The sequence below is a fragment of the Helianthus annuus genome, chromosome 9 (assembly GCF_002127325.2).
Source record: "Helianthus annuus cultivar XRQ/B chromosome 9, HanXRQr2.0-SUNRISE, whole genome shotgun sequence".
Lineage (NCBI taxonomy): Eukaryota > Viridiplantae > Streptophyta > Magnoliopsida > Asterales > Asteraceae > Helianthus > Helianthus annuus.
The window spans coordinates 81,303,606-81,318,926 of NC_035441.2; the positions used below are offsets into that span (position 1 = coordinate 81,303,606).

A 15,321-nucleotide genomic window follows, 5' to 3' on the forward strand; every position below is an offset into this window, starting at 1 on the left:
ACTAAAATACTTGGTTGTATTTTTTTTCTTGAAATTACGATATATATTTATTGAAAACGGAGTTGTATCGAAATAACGATACATTGATGAACCAAGTCGGTTTGATCGAACAACATCGGTATCGTTGTCGGTGTTATCAGGCCAGAATCACTATTCGTTTTTATTGTTAATGTAAAACTAACTATATCACATTATAAAAATTTGTGTAATAAAAAAGTTATAAATTATTATGGTAAAAAAATAAGTTATAAATAATGTTTATAGAATTGTTGCGGGTAGTTTTGCTCCTAAATTTAAGGGTGAATCGAAAAAGGCAAAAGAAGCGGCAAATAATGCTAAACCAGAGTGAGGTAGATCTGACCATAGTTGGCGTCCAACTCACTCCATTTTCTCCTCTATAAATAACCAAACCCTAGAGCTAGCTCTGCAAAGCTCATCCCTGTTGCATCTCTAGGCGTCTTGATAAACGCCTTTTGATTCTTCGCAACCAAAATGAGAGAGTGCATCTCAATCCACATCGGTCAGGCCGGTATTCAGGTCGGAAATGCATGCTGGGAGCTCTACTGCCTCGAACACGGCATTCAGGTTTCTTTTCATCACTTTTTTTCAATTCTTTAGATCTATCTGTTGTTGTTTGAGTATTGGATCTAACTGTAGTTTGCAGTGAAGCTAACTGTAGATCTATCTGTTGTTGTTTGCGTTTTGGATCTGTTTTGCATTGGATTTGTACTTGCGTATCTTCAGATCTGCTGGTTTTGGTTGTTGAAGTTATGTTTTTACACTGTGTAGTGAAGAAATTACAGACTTACGTACAGTTTTTGTCAAGGAATAGGACTTATAATTTCTAGATCTGGTCCACAGATGTGTCCGTTTATTGATAAACTGTTGTTATTGAGTGTGTTTTGAATTTACATGAATGGTGGTGTTGAGCGATCCTTTTCTTTAAGTTTTATTTGTATTCATCAGCAGATCTAAGGTTTTTTTGAAAGAAAATTACACATATTAACTCTACTGATCCCGATCCACATGTTTTTGCTTATTGATAATTAGTTAATGTTACCGAGTGTTTTTTAGTTTTAATTTTGCATGGCATGAATTATATGTTGTTTGCAGCCTGATGGCCAGATGCCCAGTGACAAGACAATTGGAGGAGGTGATGATGCCTTCAACACCTTTTTCAGTGAAACCGGTGCAGGGAAGCACGTTCCTCGTGCTGTCTTTGTTGATCTTGAGCCGACTGTGATCGATGAAGTACGCACTGGTACTTATCGCCAGCTGTTCCATCCCGAACAACTGATCAGCGGTAAAGAGGACGCTGCTAACAACTTTGCTCGTGGCCACTACACAAGTACTATCATTACATGTAGTTATTTCATTCTGTTTGGTTTGAATCATTGTACTGATATATTCTACTTTTGTTTCAGTTGGAAAGGAAATTGTTGACTTGTGCTTGGACCGAATCAGGAAGCTTGCTGACAACTGCACTGGGCTCCAGGGTTTCCTCGTTTTTAATGCTGTCGGTGGCGGTACCGGATCTGGTTTGGGTTCTCTGCTTCTTGAAAGACTTTCTGTCGATTACGGAAAGAAATCGAAGCTTGGGTTTACCGTGTACCCGTCCCCACAAGTGTCAACATCTGTTGTTGAGCCCTACAACAGTGTCCTTTCAACCCACTCTCTATTGGAGCACACTGATGTCGCCATCCTTCTTGATAATGAAGCTATTTATGATATCTGCAGGCGATCTCTTGACATCGAGCGACCCACCTACACCAACCTTAACCGCCTGGTCTCTCAAGTTATTTCTTCCTTGACCGCATCTTTGAGGTTTGACGGTGCTTTGAATGTTGATGTGACTGAATTCCAAACCAACTTGGTCCCCTACCCGAGGATCCACTTTATGCTTTCCTCATACGCACCTGTGATTTCAGCCGAGAAGGCTTATCATGAACAACTATCGGTTGCTGAAATCACCAACAGTGCTTTTGAGCCGTCCTCTATGATGGCAAAGTGTGACCCGCGTCACGGCAAGTACATGGCTTGCTGTCTGATGTACCGTGGTGATGTTGTCCCCAAGGATGTGAATGCTGCGGTTGCAACCATCAAGACCAAGAGGACCATCCAGTTTGTTGACTGGTGTCCTACTGGTTTCAAGTGCGGTATTAACTACCAGCCACCGACTGTGGTGCCTGGAGGAGACCTGGCTAAGGTGCAGAGGGCTGTTTGTATGATCTCCAACTCGACTAGTGTGGCTGAGGTGTTCTCTCGCATTGACCACAAGTTTGACCTTATGTATGCTAAGCGTGCTTTCGTGCACTGGTATGTGGGTGAGGGTATGGAGGAAGGTGAGTTCTCTGAAGCTCGTGAGGATCTTGCGGCTCTGGAGAAGGATTACGAGGAGGTTGGCGCAGAGGGTGCCGAGGATGATGAGGGTGATGATGGAGAGGAATACTAGTCATTTGTGTTTGGATTGTTATGGATGTTTGCTTTTGTGTGTTTGTGTCCTTGTGACATACTTATGTACTTTCATTGTTGCTGTCTTCTACATGTTTTTTGTTTGGTTTTAATTAAAAGCATTTAATGCAACAATTATTGTTCTGAACTAGTTGATGTGCTGTCTATGTCACTTTGTGTGCAATTCAATGTTATCCTAAAATTAGGGTACCATCCTTTTTACTTGTTTAAAAAAGGGTTTGATTTGGTTGGGGTTCAAAATAAATTTTAAACAAAATAGGTTTAAATTAAGACATAGTTTTAGAAATATAACCAAATTTTGAAAATTGATATTGAAACCCAAACAATGTCTCTTTCTATAAAAGGAGAAATTTGAGTGTCATAAGAAAAACTTGATGTGGCAGCTAGAGAGGTTGTTCAATAATGATTTTCTTATGTCATTACTGCATCATAAAACCTAATAAATAAAGTTATTTTAAAATCTACATAAAACTCTGCCATCCAAAACCTCTGCCCATATCTATACTTTAAAGCCAGCAGAGGTTGAAGGTTCAAGGGATGCGTATATATCAGCAGATGTTTTGTTGTCGGTAATTTCAAATTCAAAATGTCTGAGAATACGTAATTTGCAATTAATGCATGTCACTCACTCACTTCTGTCAATCATCTTCTTATATAAAGGTTTTTTTTCTCATTTCTCTCTTCATATTTACACTCTTGTGTTCTCTACTGATGTATTTTCAAATCACACTTTCAATGTATCTCTCTCTCAAATCCCCTCTTCTCAATACTCAACATTTGTTCATAAAGGAAAAGATAAAACCGAAGCTCTTTCTGACTCACTTTCAGAACAAATTTTGGGGATATATCGTTTGCCTTAATGATGATAATGTAATATATAATTATGTTTGTTTTTGTTTTTGATTTTGATTTTTCGTAACTGTTTTTTATCTGAGTTATGACTAAATGATGATTGTGAATGATTTGATTAGATGATGATGATGATTGTTCTACAGCTGTTCCTACTAAATGCAAGAAACTCTCTGCTTCTGTTGTAAGATAAGATTTTATTTAATATTTTATCTAAGATTTTCATATTCAGTCGGTTAATCTTCGATTACAGATCTTTGTGCTTCACATAATTATTCCACCATCATTGTTCCAACATCGTTGAAAGTATGTTTTTTATTTAATTTTGAATTTTAATTTTTGAATTAATCTATAGTTGTTTGAAATTCATACAATCGTCTGAGGGTTATTTTAGGTTTGTGGATTTTTTAAACTGTTGATAATGTTGATAATTTTTATTTTAAAGTGTTGATATATTTCTGCTCTGTTTTCTTCGAGCGACAAGTGGTAGAACCATTTGTGGAGCCAGAATGGTTTTAGAATATGTTAATATGGATATTGATAGTATTAAATTAAATACAAAGAAAGATTAAACACTTAATATGAATTTATGTTTGTTTATATTAAAGAGTAAATTACAAGTTTTATCCTTTATGTTTACATCAAATTGCAGGCGCTGTCCTTTAGCGCAAAAGTTGAAAGTTTTGTACTTAATGTTCCAAAATCTTGCAGGTTATGTCCTTTAAGCCAGACCCAGTTAGATTTTTTGGTTAAATCTGGTCATGTGCCTTGCACATGAGGGCATTATTGTCTTTTCATCTATTCAGGGACTATTATGTACAATAACTAATATTAAGGGACTATTGTGTACAAAATAAAAACATATAATAAAAGAAGTTTGCACTCTCTCTTCCTCCCTCACTTTCTCTCTTCTCTCTCTATTTGCAGATGGAAGAACAGATAGACTCCTGTAGAGATGATGCAGCTTCCGGCCGGTCCGAAAGAGGGTTCTACGGAGGAGATACAGTACAGAAGGATCGGCGGTTGTTTCTGGTCCTACGGAGGTGGCCGTAGCGGCGGATTGTGACTGTTTATGGGGAAATAATCGAAGATCATGCGGTGGATTTGATGACGGTTCATGGCGTTAACACCGGAGGACCGTTGGACATATACCGTAAAGTTAGAACTGTGCAATCATCATAAGATGGAATGATAGGGATTTTGCTAGAAATTCTAGTATCCAGCTTCTTATGTTGGATACATAGGTTGTTGAATCATCAAAAGATGGAAAAATTTTGGTTTGTGGCTTATTTATTCTGCCAAGGGGAGTGGTGGCCAGAGACTCGATGCCGGAATTGTTTTATGGGGTTTTTGATATTTTTGGTTTTGGGGGTTTTTGATTTTGGTATTTAGGTTTTGATTTTTGGGGGTTTTGATGCAAGTAGCAGTGAGCAGTGAATGTGGAGGAGGAGGTGGAGGGTGGTGGTGGTGGTGAAGGGCAGTGAATGTGGAGGAGGAGGTGGAGGGTGGCGGTGGAGGGTGGTGGTGGTGAAGGGCAGTGAATGTGGAGGAGGAGGTGGAGGGTGGAGGGTGGAGGGTGGTGGTGGTGGTGGTGGTGGTGATGGAACACCACTGATGATGGAGGTGGAGGGTGGTCTTGAATTCGTACACCACTGATGATCATGGAGGTGGATGATGTTTACTTATTTATTGCACATTAGATATATAGTTAAAATAATAATAATATTTTAAATCATTTTGTTTTATTTTTTAAATACTATTAGATAAATGAGGGTAAAAAGACTAAAAGGATGACCAGATTTAACCAAAAAATCTAACTGAGTTTGGCCAAAAGGACATAACGTGCAATATTTAGGAACATTAAGTACAAAACTTGTCAACTTTTGCGCTAAAGGACAGCGCCTGCAATTTGGTGTAAACATAAAGGACAAAACTTGTAATTTACTCTATATTAAATGTACACGTTTTTCCCTCCTAGATTATTAAATGTACAGTAAAATTAATATGGGTTATGACTAAATGATGATTATGAATGATTTGTGCAGATGATGATGACGATTGTTCTACAGTTGTTCCTACTAAAAGCAAGAAACTCTCTGCTTCTGCTGTAAGATAAGATTTTATTTAATCTATATATATTAATAAAAGAGATGATTTGGGCCATGTGGCATGTGATGGTGGAACAATTTTGCTTATGTGGCATCTCATGGTTGAGTAGAGGGTGATTTTGGGAGGCAATCCATCTCAATTCTCAATACACAAACCAAAATTCTCAAAATACAAACAAAAAATAAGTGGGACGCGGGATCCGTTTTTGTTCGGGTCAACCATTACCCATTAATTCGGATCTATATAAAAGCTTTTTCTTTTTTGACTGGTTCATTTCCAAACCCTAATACACGCTCCATCTCTCCATCTCTCCTCTTGGCAATTCTCTCAGGTCATTGGATTCTTCGCCGCTCGAGTGCAAGTTCCTGTTCTTCATTCTCATGTTCATCAATCAATAACATAGGTATGTTTATTCCTTCTGATCTTTTATGTTTTTTTATGTGATTCCAACCATAATAATCATGTTTTTTTTTTGTTTTTGATTGTGTAAACCCTAAATCCTCATGTTTACAAACGGTGGTTAATCCGTTTAGTTTGGGTCATACCATACTCGATCCATCCATTTTATTTGGATATCTGATTAGGGTTTCTTGGTCTCATCACAAAATAAAAATTCTTTTCGATCCCATCTGCTTTCTCTCTCTCTCTCTCTCTCTCTCTCTCTCTCTCTCTCCCTGGCGATTCAAAAAGACGACAGCGATTCAAGTCGATTGGTGAAGATTTCACCAAATCAGTGAAGAATCTAACCTCTCAGCAGGTATACAAGTTTTTAGGATTTGATTTTTGAGTTGGTATACAACTTGATTTTATAGCTATGTTGGATTTGTAATCTTATGATTTTTGAGTGGATATTCGTAATCTTTTTCAAAGAATTGCTACTGGTTGTCCGGCCAATGGTGATTCCAATTGAAAGAGGGGTTAATGGACAGTATTACCTAGATTTTCTTAATTGTGAATTAGTTATGTTGGATTTGGTTGAGCTTTAGTTTTAATATTAAATAAGGCCTCAAATAAATCTTTGTTTATGTTGATAGAAAAAAAGATTTTTGATCTAATACAATAGGAAGTTCCCTTTAAATATTAAGATTTAAAGCTGTTTTGTATTTATACACCTATAAGGGCCTCAATAATTTAACATGTTTTGTGTCAGCCTCTGTTCAAATGTTGTTAAAGGGCAAGGACAAACTAATCATCAAAATAAAGAAAACAGGAAAAGGGGTGTTCAGTTATAGAATCTTTTGTGGAAAACAATAAACCCATTTTTCATATGGTTTATAAACCTTTTGGGACTTGCTATAACATACGGACTGAAGTCCCAAAATTGTATACCAATGACATCTGTAACATATTAGGATTTTATACAGTTGTTCCGACCTTTTGACATGAGGTTCGGACTTGGGTACGTAAGTATTACATTAATGGAGTTCTAATTAGGTGTATTTATTCTTTTTGTATTATAAAATGACCTTTTTTAATTTCAATATGTAGGATTTGAAGAAGCTAATCGGTGCTCCTGCGTAGATCACTATTCATATTCAAAATCTTTATAAGTCGAATGAAACAAGCTTCAAACTGGTTTATAAATGCCCAAGTTCGTCTATAGAAGCCAATGGTGGACGGACATAATAAATTTAACGAATATTGTATAGAGAATTTGAAGCAAAAACATCTCTTTTGATGTTTGTTGCTCATACATTATGTTTTTCCAATAAGAGTATTTGTTTGGACCTCCATTGAATTAATTTTTTTTCCACTAACTTGCTTTTGCAGAACGCTATTAATATCTTTCAAGAGTTCAACTAAACATAAACCTCACTGTATTATCCTTCAAAGGTATGACTACTCATTTTTCTTTTTTTAAGTAGCCTAGGTTGTGTTGGTTCTTTACTTTGGAGGGCAATTCGTAGTGTGATCCAGAGTCTTCAGTGAAATTAGTTTGTCTTTCAGCAATCGAACTAACAAAACTTTTTGGTCTCTGGAAGAGGTGGTATGGGTTCAGACAATTCCAATTGGCATTTTGAGTTGAAATATGACCGGCGGGTTGCTCTCCCAGTAGCTGGGCCATGGCCAATAGCCCATTATAAGGTTTGTAGATATCCATTATTCATTAAGTTTTGAAACCTCAAGTGGGACTGCGTTTGTTTATATGTGATGTTATATTAGTTGGTTGTTGATGTGCACAAAATGCAACATATAAAATACATCAATTGTGGCATAAAACTAATCCTTTTTAGTACTAATGTTGGAAAAAGTGTGTTTTTGTCTTCCTTTTGTATTTTCAGGATTAAATGAGCTCAAATAGACAAAAGAAGCAAAAGGGCAGCTAAATCTAACATAAATACAAGACAAGGAACAAACGTGGCATGCCCAGCCTCCCGACAACATCTTCCCAAGCAAAACAAGAGAATAGAAGGCTGAACACGCCCCATGCTCAATGAGCACGGGGGCGTGCCCAAGTGTCAGCAGAAAAGACAAAGCTGTAGAAGCTTCTATCGCCCACCACGGGGCCGTGTTCAGCGGACACGGGGCCGTGGTCAACTATAAGATTCGCAGAATCCAGGCAAATCTTGATAGTACAGATACGCTTCTGCACACGGGGTCGTGCTCAGCGGACACAGGGGCATGGTCAACTAGTGGAGACAAACTGCATTTAATGAAAAAAGAGAGAAGGATGGACACGGGGCCGTGCCCAATGGACACGGGGCCGTGCCCGAGCTTCTGTTCAGCCTATAAATAGGAGTGCTTGGATCACTTGCAACTCATCCCTTGGCACACCACCTCTCTCACACTTCACCCACCACCATCACAACACCATCATACACCACCATCATCCATTGTCCATCATAGAGTGTGTGAGTCGTCTCGGGATCCAAGATTGATCGTAAGATTTCTTGACAATCAAAGGCCATGTTTGCCTAAGTCTCTTACATCACTTGGTGAAGACAAGTGTTTAGTGTAATACTTTTTATTTTTAATCTTTTCGCACTTTTTATTTGGTTATGTATTAATACTTTAATAACTAGTTTCTTATGTTGAAGGTGATTCTTCCTTATCGTTTGTCTGTGGTGTCTTGGCATTATTTTACTGTCTATATAAAATAAAAGATTTTCACCATTCATATCTCCACGGTCTATATGGAGATATGTTGGCTACCTGGTCGGGGGTTAAGGGAACAGTTTGGTAAGAGTCTTGCCATTGTTCAGTGTATATAGATCCTGCAAAGGACCTGGGTCAAATTTAGTAGGATCTCCTTCAATACCCACCGGTATTGGATGACGGGGGTCCAAACTCTTTGACCCCCTCATAAGTTAAACTACTATTAAAACTTTAACCCGGCTACTTAGGACTGTATCTCTGCTGACTCAGACTACTTAGCCGAGGGTAACGTCACCTTCAAAAGAGGGGCCTACCACATTATGCATTAATAACTTAATTAATTATCTTTCAATAATCCGACCCTTTAGGATTGTATCCTTGCTGACTCAAACTACTGGGTTGAGGGTAACGTCACCTTCAAAAGTGGGGCCTACTACAATAACTTAAATAATCTCTTAAATAAGAGCAAAAGTGCGAAAATAATCAAAGGTTACACTACACACGAGTCGGATCCAAGTGATTCATCTTGTCTATCTGTTTTTAGTTTTATTTTTATTTTCAGCATTTTAGTTAGTTTTATTTTTCTAGTTTAAAAAACCTTTTTCTAACTTTTTGATTTGATTAGACGTTGAGGATAAACCGGTACTAAAAGCTCTTGTGTCCTTGGACGACCTCGGTATCTTACCAACACTATACTACGTCCACGATGGGTGCACTTGCCCATATGTGTGTTTAGTGTTAGTAAATATCGTGTTTTATAAATTTAAAACTTGGCTAAAAAGTGTAAAAGGGCTTAAAATATACACCTAAAATATATTACACCTCGCACACATCAAGTTTTTGGCGCCGTTGACGGGGACACAAGGATTTTAAGAAAGTTAGGAATCAACGGCCTAATTATTTTTTATAAATTTTCTATTTTTTTAGGATTTTTTCTTATTTTTTCAGATTCTACAGAGCTCAGCACGGGCCGTGCCTGGTCGGACACGGGCCGTGCCCAGCATTGTCACTGGCAGTTTTTATTTTCCGAGTTACAGAGAGTTGAGCATGGGGCCGTGTCGGTGCAACACGGGGCCATGTCGGTGCAACACGGGGCCGTGTCCAACTCCCCAGTAACAGGGATCCGAAAAACAATCACTGTATCTCCGACCACGGGCCGTGTTCACTGAGCACGGGGCCGTGGTGAACCTTCTAACCAACGTTCTTTTCTGTTTTTATTGTAGGACTTGGAACCCAGGCGCCACGTCTGAACTTTCTACATAGTGTATGAGCTCCAGTTCTAGTAGAGACATAAAAGAACCTCTAGAAGAACCCGTACGCTTTCTCAGAAAAAAGACTTAAAGCTAAAAACCAAGAGAAAGTTTCGGGGGACCCACTTCCAATGGCGGACCAATGTACCCTCATGGATTACCTACGACCCACCGTAGGTAATCTTGGCGCCGCTATCAATGCACCAAATGTCGAAGCCAACAACTTCGAACTTCGGCCACATTTGATACAAATGCTTCAGAACTCCGCAACCTTCCATGAGCTTGCGGATGAGGATCCTCATCTACATATCACTAATTTCTTAGAAATATGTGATACCTTTCGGATTAATGGAGCATCAAACGATGCCATCCGCCTTCGCATGTTTCCATTTTCACTAAAAGATCGAGCAAAGGCTTGGCTCAACGCCCTCCCAGTTGGCTCGGTAAACACCTGTGATGAACTAGCCCAAAAGTTTCTATATAAGTATTTCCCTCCTGCTAAAACGGCTAAGTTAATGACTGAAATTAATACATATTCACAAGAGGATGGGGAATCCTTATATGAAACTTGGGAAAGGTTCAAGGAGCTACTACGAAAGTGTCCTCATCACGGTCTTGCGGTATGGCAACAAGTATCCACTTTCTACAATGGGTAATCGACACCCAAATGAAATATACAATCAAATTGAAGAAATTGCTCAAACCAATTTTCAGTGGCACACTCCCGAGGCAATAAATCTATTGCCCCGGGGCGCCCATAAGGTTGATGAAAGCACTTCTTTACAAGCCCAATTCGAGGCCCTTTCTTCAAAAATAAAAAAAATTAGAAATGACAAAAACGGTCTCGGTTATGGCTTATGAAGGGTGTGGTGGGCCACATGAAAGTTGGAGTTGTATGAAAGAAACAGATGATCAAACAGAGTCGGCAAACTACATTGACAACAGACCTAGGCCGTCGGGTACTCCAACGGGTACCTACAACCAAGGATGGCGTAACCACCCTAACCTTGGTTGGAGAGAACCCGGCAATAGTAGTAACCAACAAAATCTAAACCAACGAACAAACTTTTAACAACCAAGAAACGAGTCACAAAATTTCTCTCAACAACAAAGTGGAAGAGAAAGGCTTGAAGATACTGTATCTCGCCTCATCTCTGACACCGAAAAGAAAAACTCGGATCGATTTCAACAATTGGAATCGAATTTTAGAAGTCAACAAGATAGTATACAAAATGTTGAAAAACAATTAAATCAAATAGCTCAAAATTTCTCCGAGAGACCACAAGGCGCGTTACCAAGCAATACCGAAACCAACCCAAAGGCACAAGTACATCTCATAGCTTTGGGAAACCGTACTGTGGGTTCCGAAGAGGCCCCACCAACGCCAACTGAAAGAGGCCAATCCGCGGCTCCACCCGCACCGCAGCAAGAAAAGGCTTCTCTACCAATTCAAGAGCCCACTAAAACTTCTCCGGTCCCATACCCCGGTCGGTTAATTCGTCAAAAGACCAATGAGCAATTCGCAAAATTTGAAAATTTACTAAAACAATTGCATGTCAATATTCCATTTATTGAAGTCCTAACTCAAATGCCTAAATATTCAAAATTCATGAGGGACTTCCTCACTCATAAAAGGAAAATTAAATCATTGCAATTAGTTAACTTAGGCGAAGAATGCTCCGCCTTACTACTCAACAAACTCCCGCAAAAGAAGATTGATCCTGGAAGCTTCACGATTCCTTGCTCAATTGGGGAATCCCCCGTTCGCAATGCACTAGCTGATCTTGGGGCTAGCATCAACCTCATGCCCGCATCAATGTTCAAACGACTCAGCCTAGGAAAAACGAGCCCTACTAAGATGAGTATACAACTTGCCGACAGGCCCGTCAATTACCCACAAGGTGTCGCTGAAAATCTATTGGTCAAAGTCGACAATTTCGTTTACCCGGCCGACTTTGTCATACTAGACATGGAAGAAGACACCGAAGTCCCCCTCATACTAGGGAGGCCATTTCTAGCCACTGCACAAGCAATGGTAGACATGAATGACGGGACACTTACATTGAAGTTTGGGGATGAGGAAGTAAAGTTTGGGGTTGGAAAAAGAGTAGAGGACGACGGCCCGGTCAATTACATGAAGGTCATTGATTCGAGCTTGGATGATGCTCTCCGACGGTGCAACATGGGATGCAAAACATCCCACTCGGATAACATATGACCAGGCTTTGGGTCTAGCCAAGGACCCTTATAAACGTGGCGCACCATGGAGGCATTCCGCGAAACTATCCTTAGTTTAGCTTAGATTAATTTTCATGTTTTCTAGTTTAATTTTAATTTTCAGGAATAAAACACACTCTGGATGGTGAAGGAAAACAAGGGAAATGTGAACCAGCACCCCATGCACAAAAACAGAGCTTCCCGACAAAATTTCTTCATTACAGCAAGTTCGGCACGGGTCGTTTTCGCCCAACACGGCCCCGTGCTGCATAGTCTGCAGAAAATGCCCAGTTCAGGTAACTGGACACGGGGCGTGCTCACTGAACACGCCCCCGTGTCCAGGCTTCTGTTTCTATTTAAAAACTTTTGTTACTGGCGATCTGAACACGGGGCCGTGCCCGGACACCACGGGGCCGTGTCCAGACGCCCAGTAACATAAAATTTTGCTTTTTACACCTTTTTACACATTCAATCAATCTAAAAACTTATTTTTGGGACACATTGAGGATAATGTGTAATTTAAGTGTGGGGGGATGCTAAAACCTTGAATCTTGCAAGTCCTAATTAACAAGCCTACACAAAACTTTATTGGAACCGCTAATCACCCCAAATTTTTTCAAAAATTCTCATTTTCTTTTTACTTGTCTAGGTTTAATTTGGGAATTTCAAGTTCTAACAAGGTTATATTTTTACAAATTTTCAACCGATAGAGTCGTAATAAAAAGAACCAACATAAGAAAATTATGAAATGGCATGATAAGTTTAGTTAAAATTTGATTATATATACTTGATCACATAAAAACCCATTCCCACAAAAAGTGAGTTTTGAGCCTTTATCGAGCATACAAATACATATCTTTAAACTAAATGCTCATTTTTCGTTTCTTGCGTGAATAGCCGTTTGGTTCTAAAACCTCGAGAACTTGCCACGGAGATACATTCCCGGTCCTTACCAACTTAAACCCAAGTAAGTAAATGATGGAGGCATTAGGACTAACCCCTTTTTCTTTCTACACCATTATTTTTCTTTTTTTTACAACCTACCCAAAATCCCCCTAGTTAACCTCTTTGAGCCTAAACCTTTTCATTTCTTAACCCAAAACAAACACCCCTTTTTACTCACCTAAACCCTTTTTCATTTTAACCCCTTTTTTTTTAGTAACAAAGCTCGGTTTTTCTTATGACTTATGTGAAAAAAAATGATGATGAAACCAAATAAACAAACAAGTTTATCAAAAATAACTTTGTTTGAAAGAAATGGTTCATCAAAATAAAATAAATTATCAAAAATAAAAAGTCTTCCAAAAACTGATGCTTTTTACGCCTTTCGCTCTTTTACTAACCACTAACCCAACCACCCACCTTTAGCCCAAGCCTAACCCTTCACCCAAAAAGTCCTCTTGATATTTACAAAGGTATATAGTTAAAAAGGAGGAGGATTGATTGCTTGGCAAGCATATGGTAGGAGTGAGTTCCATGCCGCTCTCGAGTGATTCAGTAAAATACATCTTCGGCCGAGTGTTGAGTGATCCCCCGTGACGTTTGTGAACTTGTATATAAATGAAATTTTAAAAAGGCATGTTATGCCCTAATAAGTAATTTATCTTGTGTAATGTTTTTAATAAATCATGACAAATAGGATTGTAAATAAATAAAAAAAAAACTTAATAAAGAATCTTGGAAATCCCGAGACTCTATGACAAGCCCAAAAAACCTTCTCTTCTACCCATTCCATTTGGGAGTGAAAAAAGCCACATTATAAAGAGTTTTGATTGAGGACAAGCAAAGATTCAAGTGTGGGGGTATTTGATGTGCACAAAATGCAACATATAAAATACATCAATTGTGGCATAAAACTAACCCTTTTTTAGTACTAATGTTGGGAAAAATGTGTTTTTGTCTTCCTTTTGTATTTTCAGGATTAAATGAGCTCAAATAGACAAAAGAAGCAAAAAGGCAGCTAAATCTAACATAAATACAAGAAAAGGAACAAACATGGCATGCCCGACCTCCCGACAGCATCTTCCCAAGCAAAACAAGAGAACAGAAGGCTGAACACGCCCCGTGCTCAATGAGCACGGGGGCATGCTTTGACAACCCAGATAATTAAGGCTACCATTGCTTGAAATCCCACAACTTTTAGCGTATGCTTCCCTATCTCGTGCACCATTAAACGATTACATGATTTCGTATGTTTAACTGATCAATTATATGTGATTACGTACGTTTAACTAATTAAAAGTTGTGTTGTGCAACTGATTTAGAAAACTAAACGAGTTGGGCGGTGTACATTTGGGCTACATAATCACACTTCATTTGATCACAACATTCATAACTTGAATAATCCATCATCTGGATCTCGGCCCATTACATACTTTGGACTGCCGGCCCACTTAAGCTTATTTAGCACTTGATTAAGATGTTACGTAACCTTATGTACATATCACATTATCACCACAACAAACCCTATCTTTTTTCCCTGATCGACGACTGGCGACCCCCCCTCCTTCGAAGATTGTGGTGCTCGAACACTTCTTTTCTCTGCGGTTAGTATAATTTCTTGATCTGATTTTCTTGTCATATAAACATAGTTGTAGCAATATAAGGCTATTGTTGATTATATTAATATTAATGGTATTGCAGCAGTTATATTGTTAACGAATGGGTTATAGGCTAGGGTTTATGTTAGTGCTTGATGTTTATATTAATAAATTAAGTTGTGATTGCCATGATTGAATGTATGGAGGGGATGGTTTATTTACACAGTAGGATCGATGGGAGGGTTAGACTATGGCCTATTAATTACATGATCTTGAGTTACGTAATATTAAACACTGAATGATTATTTGTATTGTTTGGAGTGGCATTGATTGTTTTGCATGATCATAGTTGTTTTATTGTTATGTGATAGTCGAACATGAATTCATAACCTCAAGACTATCTGATATAATTAGGTGATTATATTAACATGTCAAGGACTAGATTATTTGTGATAAACAAGATTGGGTCAATGTTAAAACAATCACTATGGGCTTGGGAATAGGGTGTAGTCGCTTAACTGTTTGGGCTGGGTTGTGTGAGCTTGGGCCGCACATCTTAACCTGGTCGCACATTCTATGGGCTTGGGGTTACCGGGTCTCACACACAGTTGGGTCACGGGTCCGATTAGAATCGCACACCTCGTTTTGGGCAGCACACATTCTAGTTGGTGCTGGGCCGGGCTTTGTTTTAAAGACCATGTTTAGTAGTTAAGAGTTGATAGTGTCTTGGTTCATAATTTAGGCCAATGATTATAAACAAATGAAATAATATGAATACTCTATTAATA

At 38.7% G+C, this 15,321-nt stretch overlaps 1 protein-coding gene and 1 non-coding gene across 2 annotated transcripts; one reads left to right on the plus strand and one right to left on the minus strand.

The window, feature by feature from the left end:
* The first annotated feature begins 327 nt into the window (after window positions 1–327).
* Window positions 328–2,602, plus strand: LOC110928783 (tubulin alpha-2 chain). The gene is made up of 3 exons (XM_022171807.2): window positions 328–585; window positions 1,114–1,348; window positions 1,425–2,602. The coding sequence occupies exons 1-3, from the start codon at window positions 493–495 to the stop codon at window positions 2,450–2,452; spliced, it is 1,356 nt and encodes a 451-aa protein (XP_022027499.1). The 5' UTR covers window positions 328–492; the 3' UTR covers window positions 2,453–2,602.
* Window positions 2,603–10,285: 7,683 nt separating this feature from the next.
* Window positions 10,286–10,392, minus strand: LOC118482400. The gene has a single exon (XR_004868440.1). It is a non-coding gene; the product is annotated as a small nucleolar RNA R71 (small nucleolar RNA).
* Window positions 10,393–15,321: the final 4,929 nt, after the last annotated feature.

Coding starts and splice junctions, on each gene's coding strand:
- LOC110928783 (XM_022171807.2), top strand. CDS start 493: ATGAGAGAGTGCATCTCAATCCACATCGGTCAGGCCGGTATTCAGGTC. Junction 586..1,113: donor GCCTCGAACACGGCATTCAG/GTTTCTTTTCAT, acceptor TGTTGTTTGCAG/CCTGATGGCCAGATGCCCAG. Junction 1,349..1,424: donor TGCTCGTGGCCACTACACAA/GTACTATCATTA, acceptor CTTTTGTTTCAG/TTGGAAAGGAAATTGTTGAC.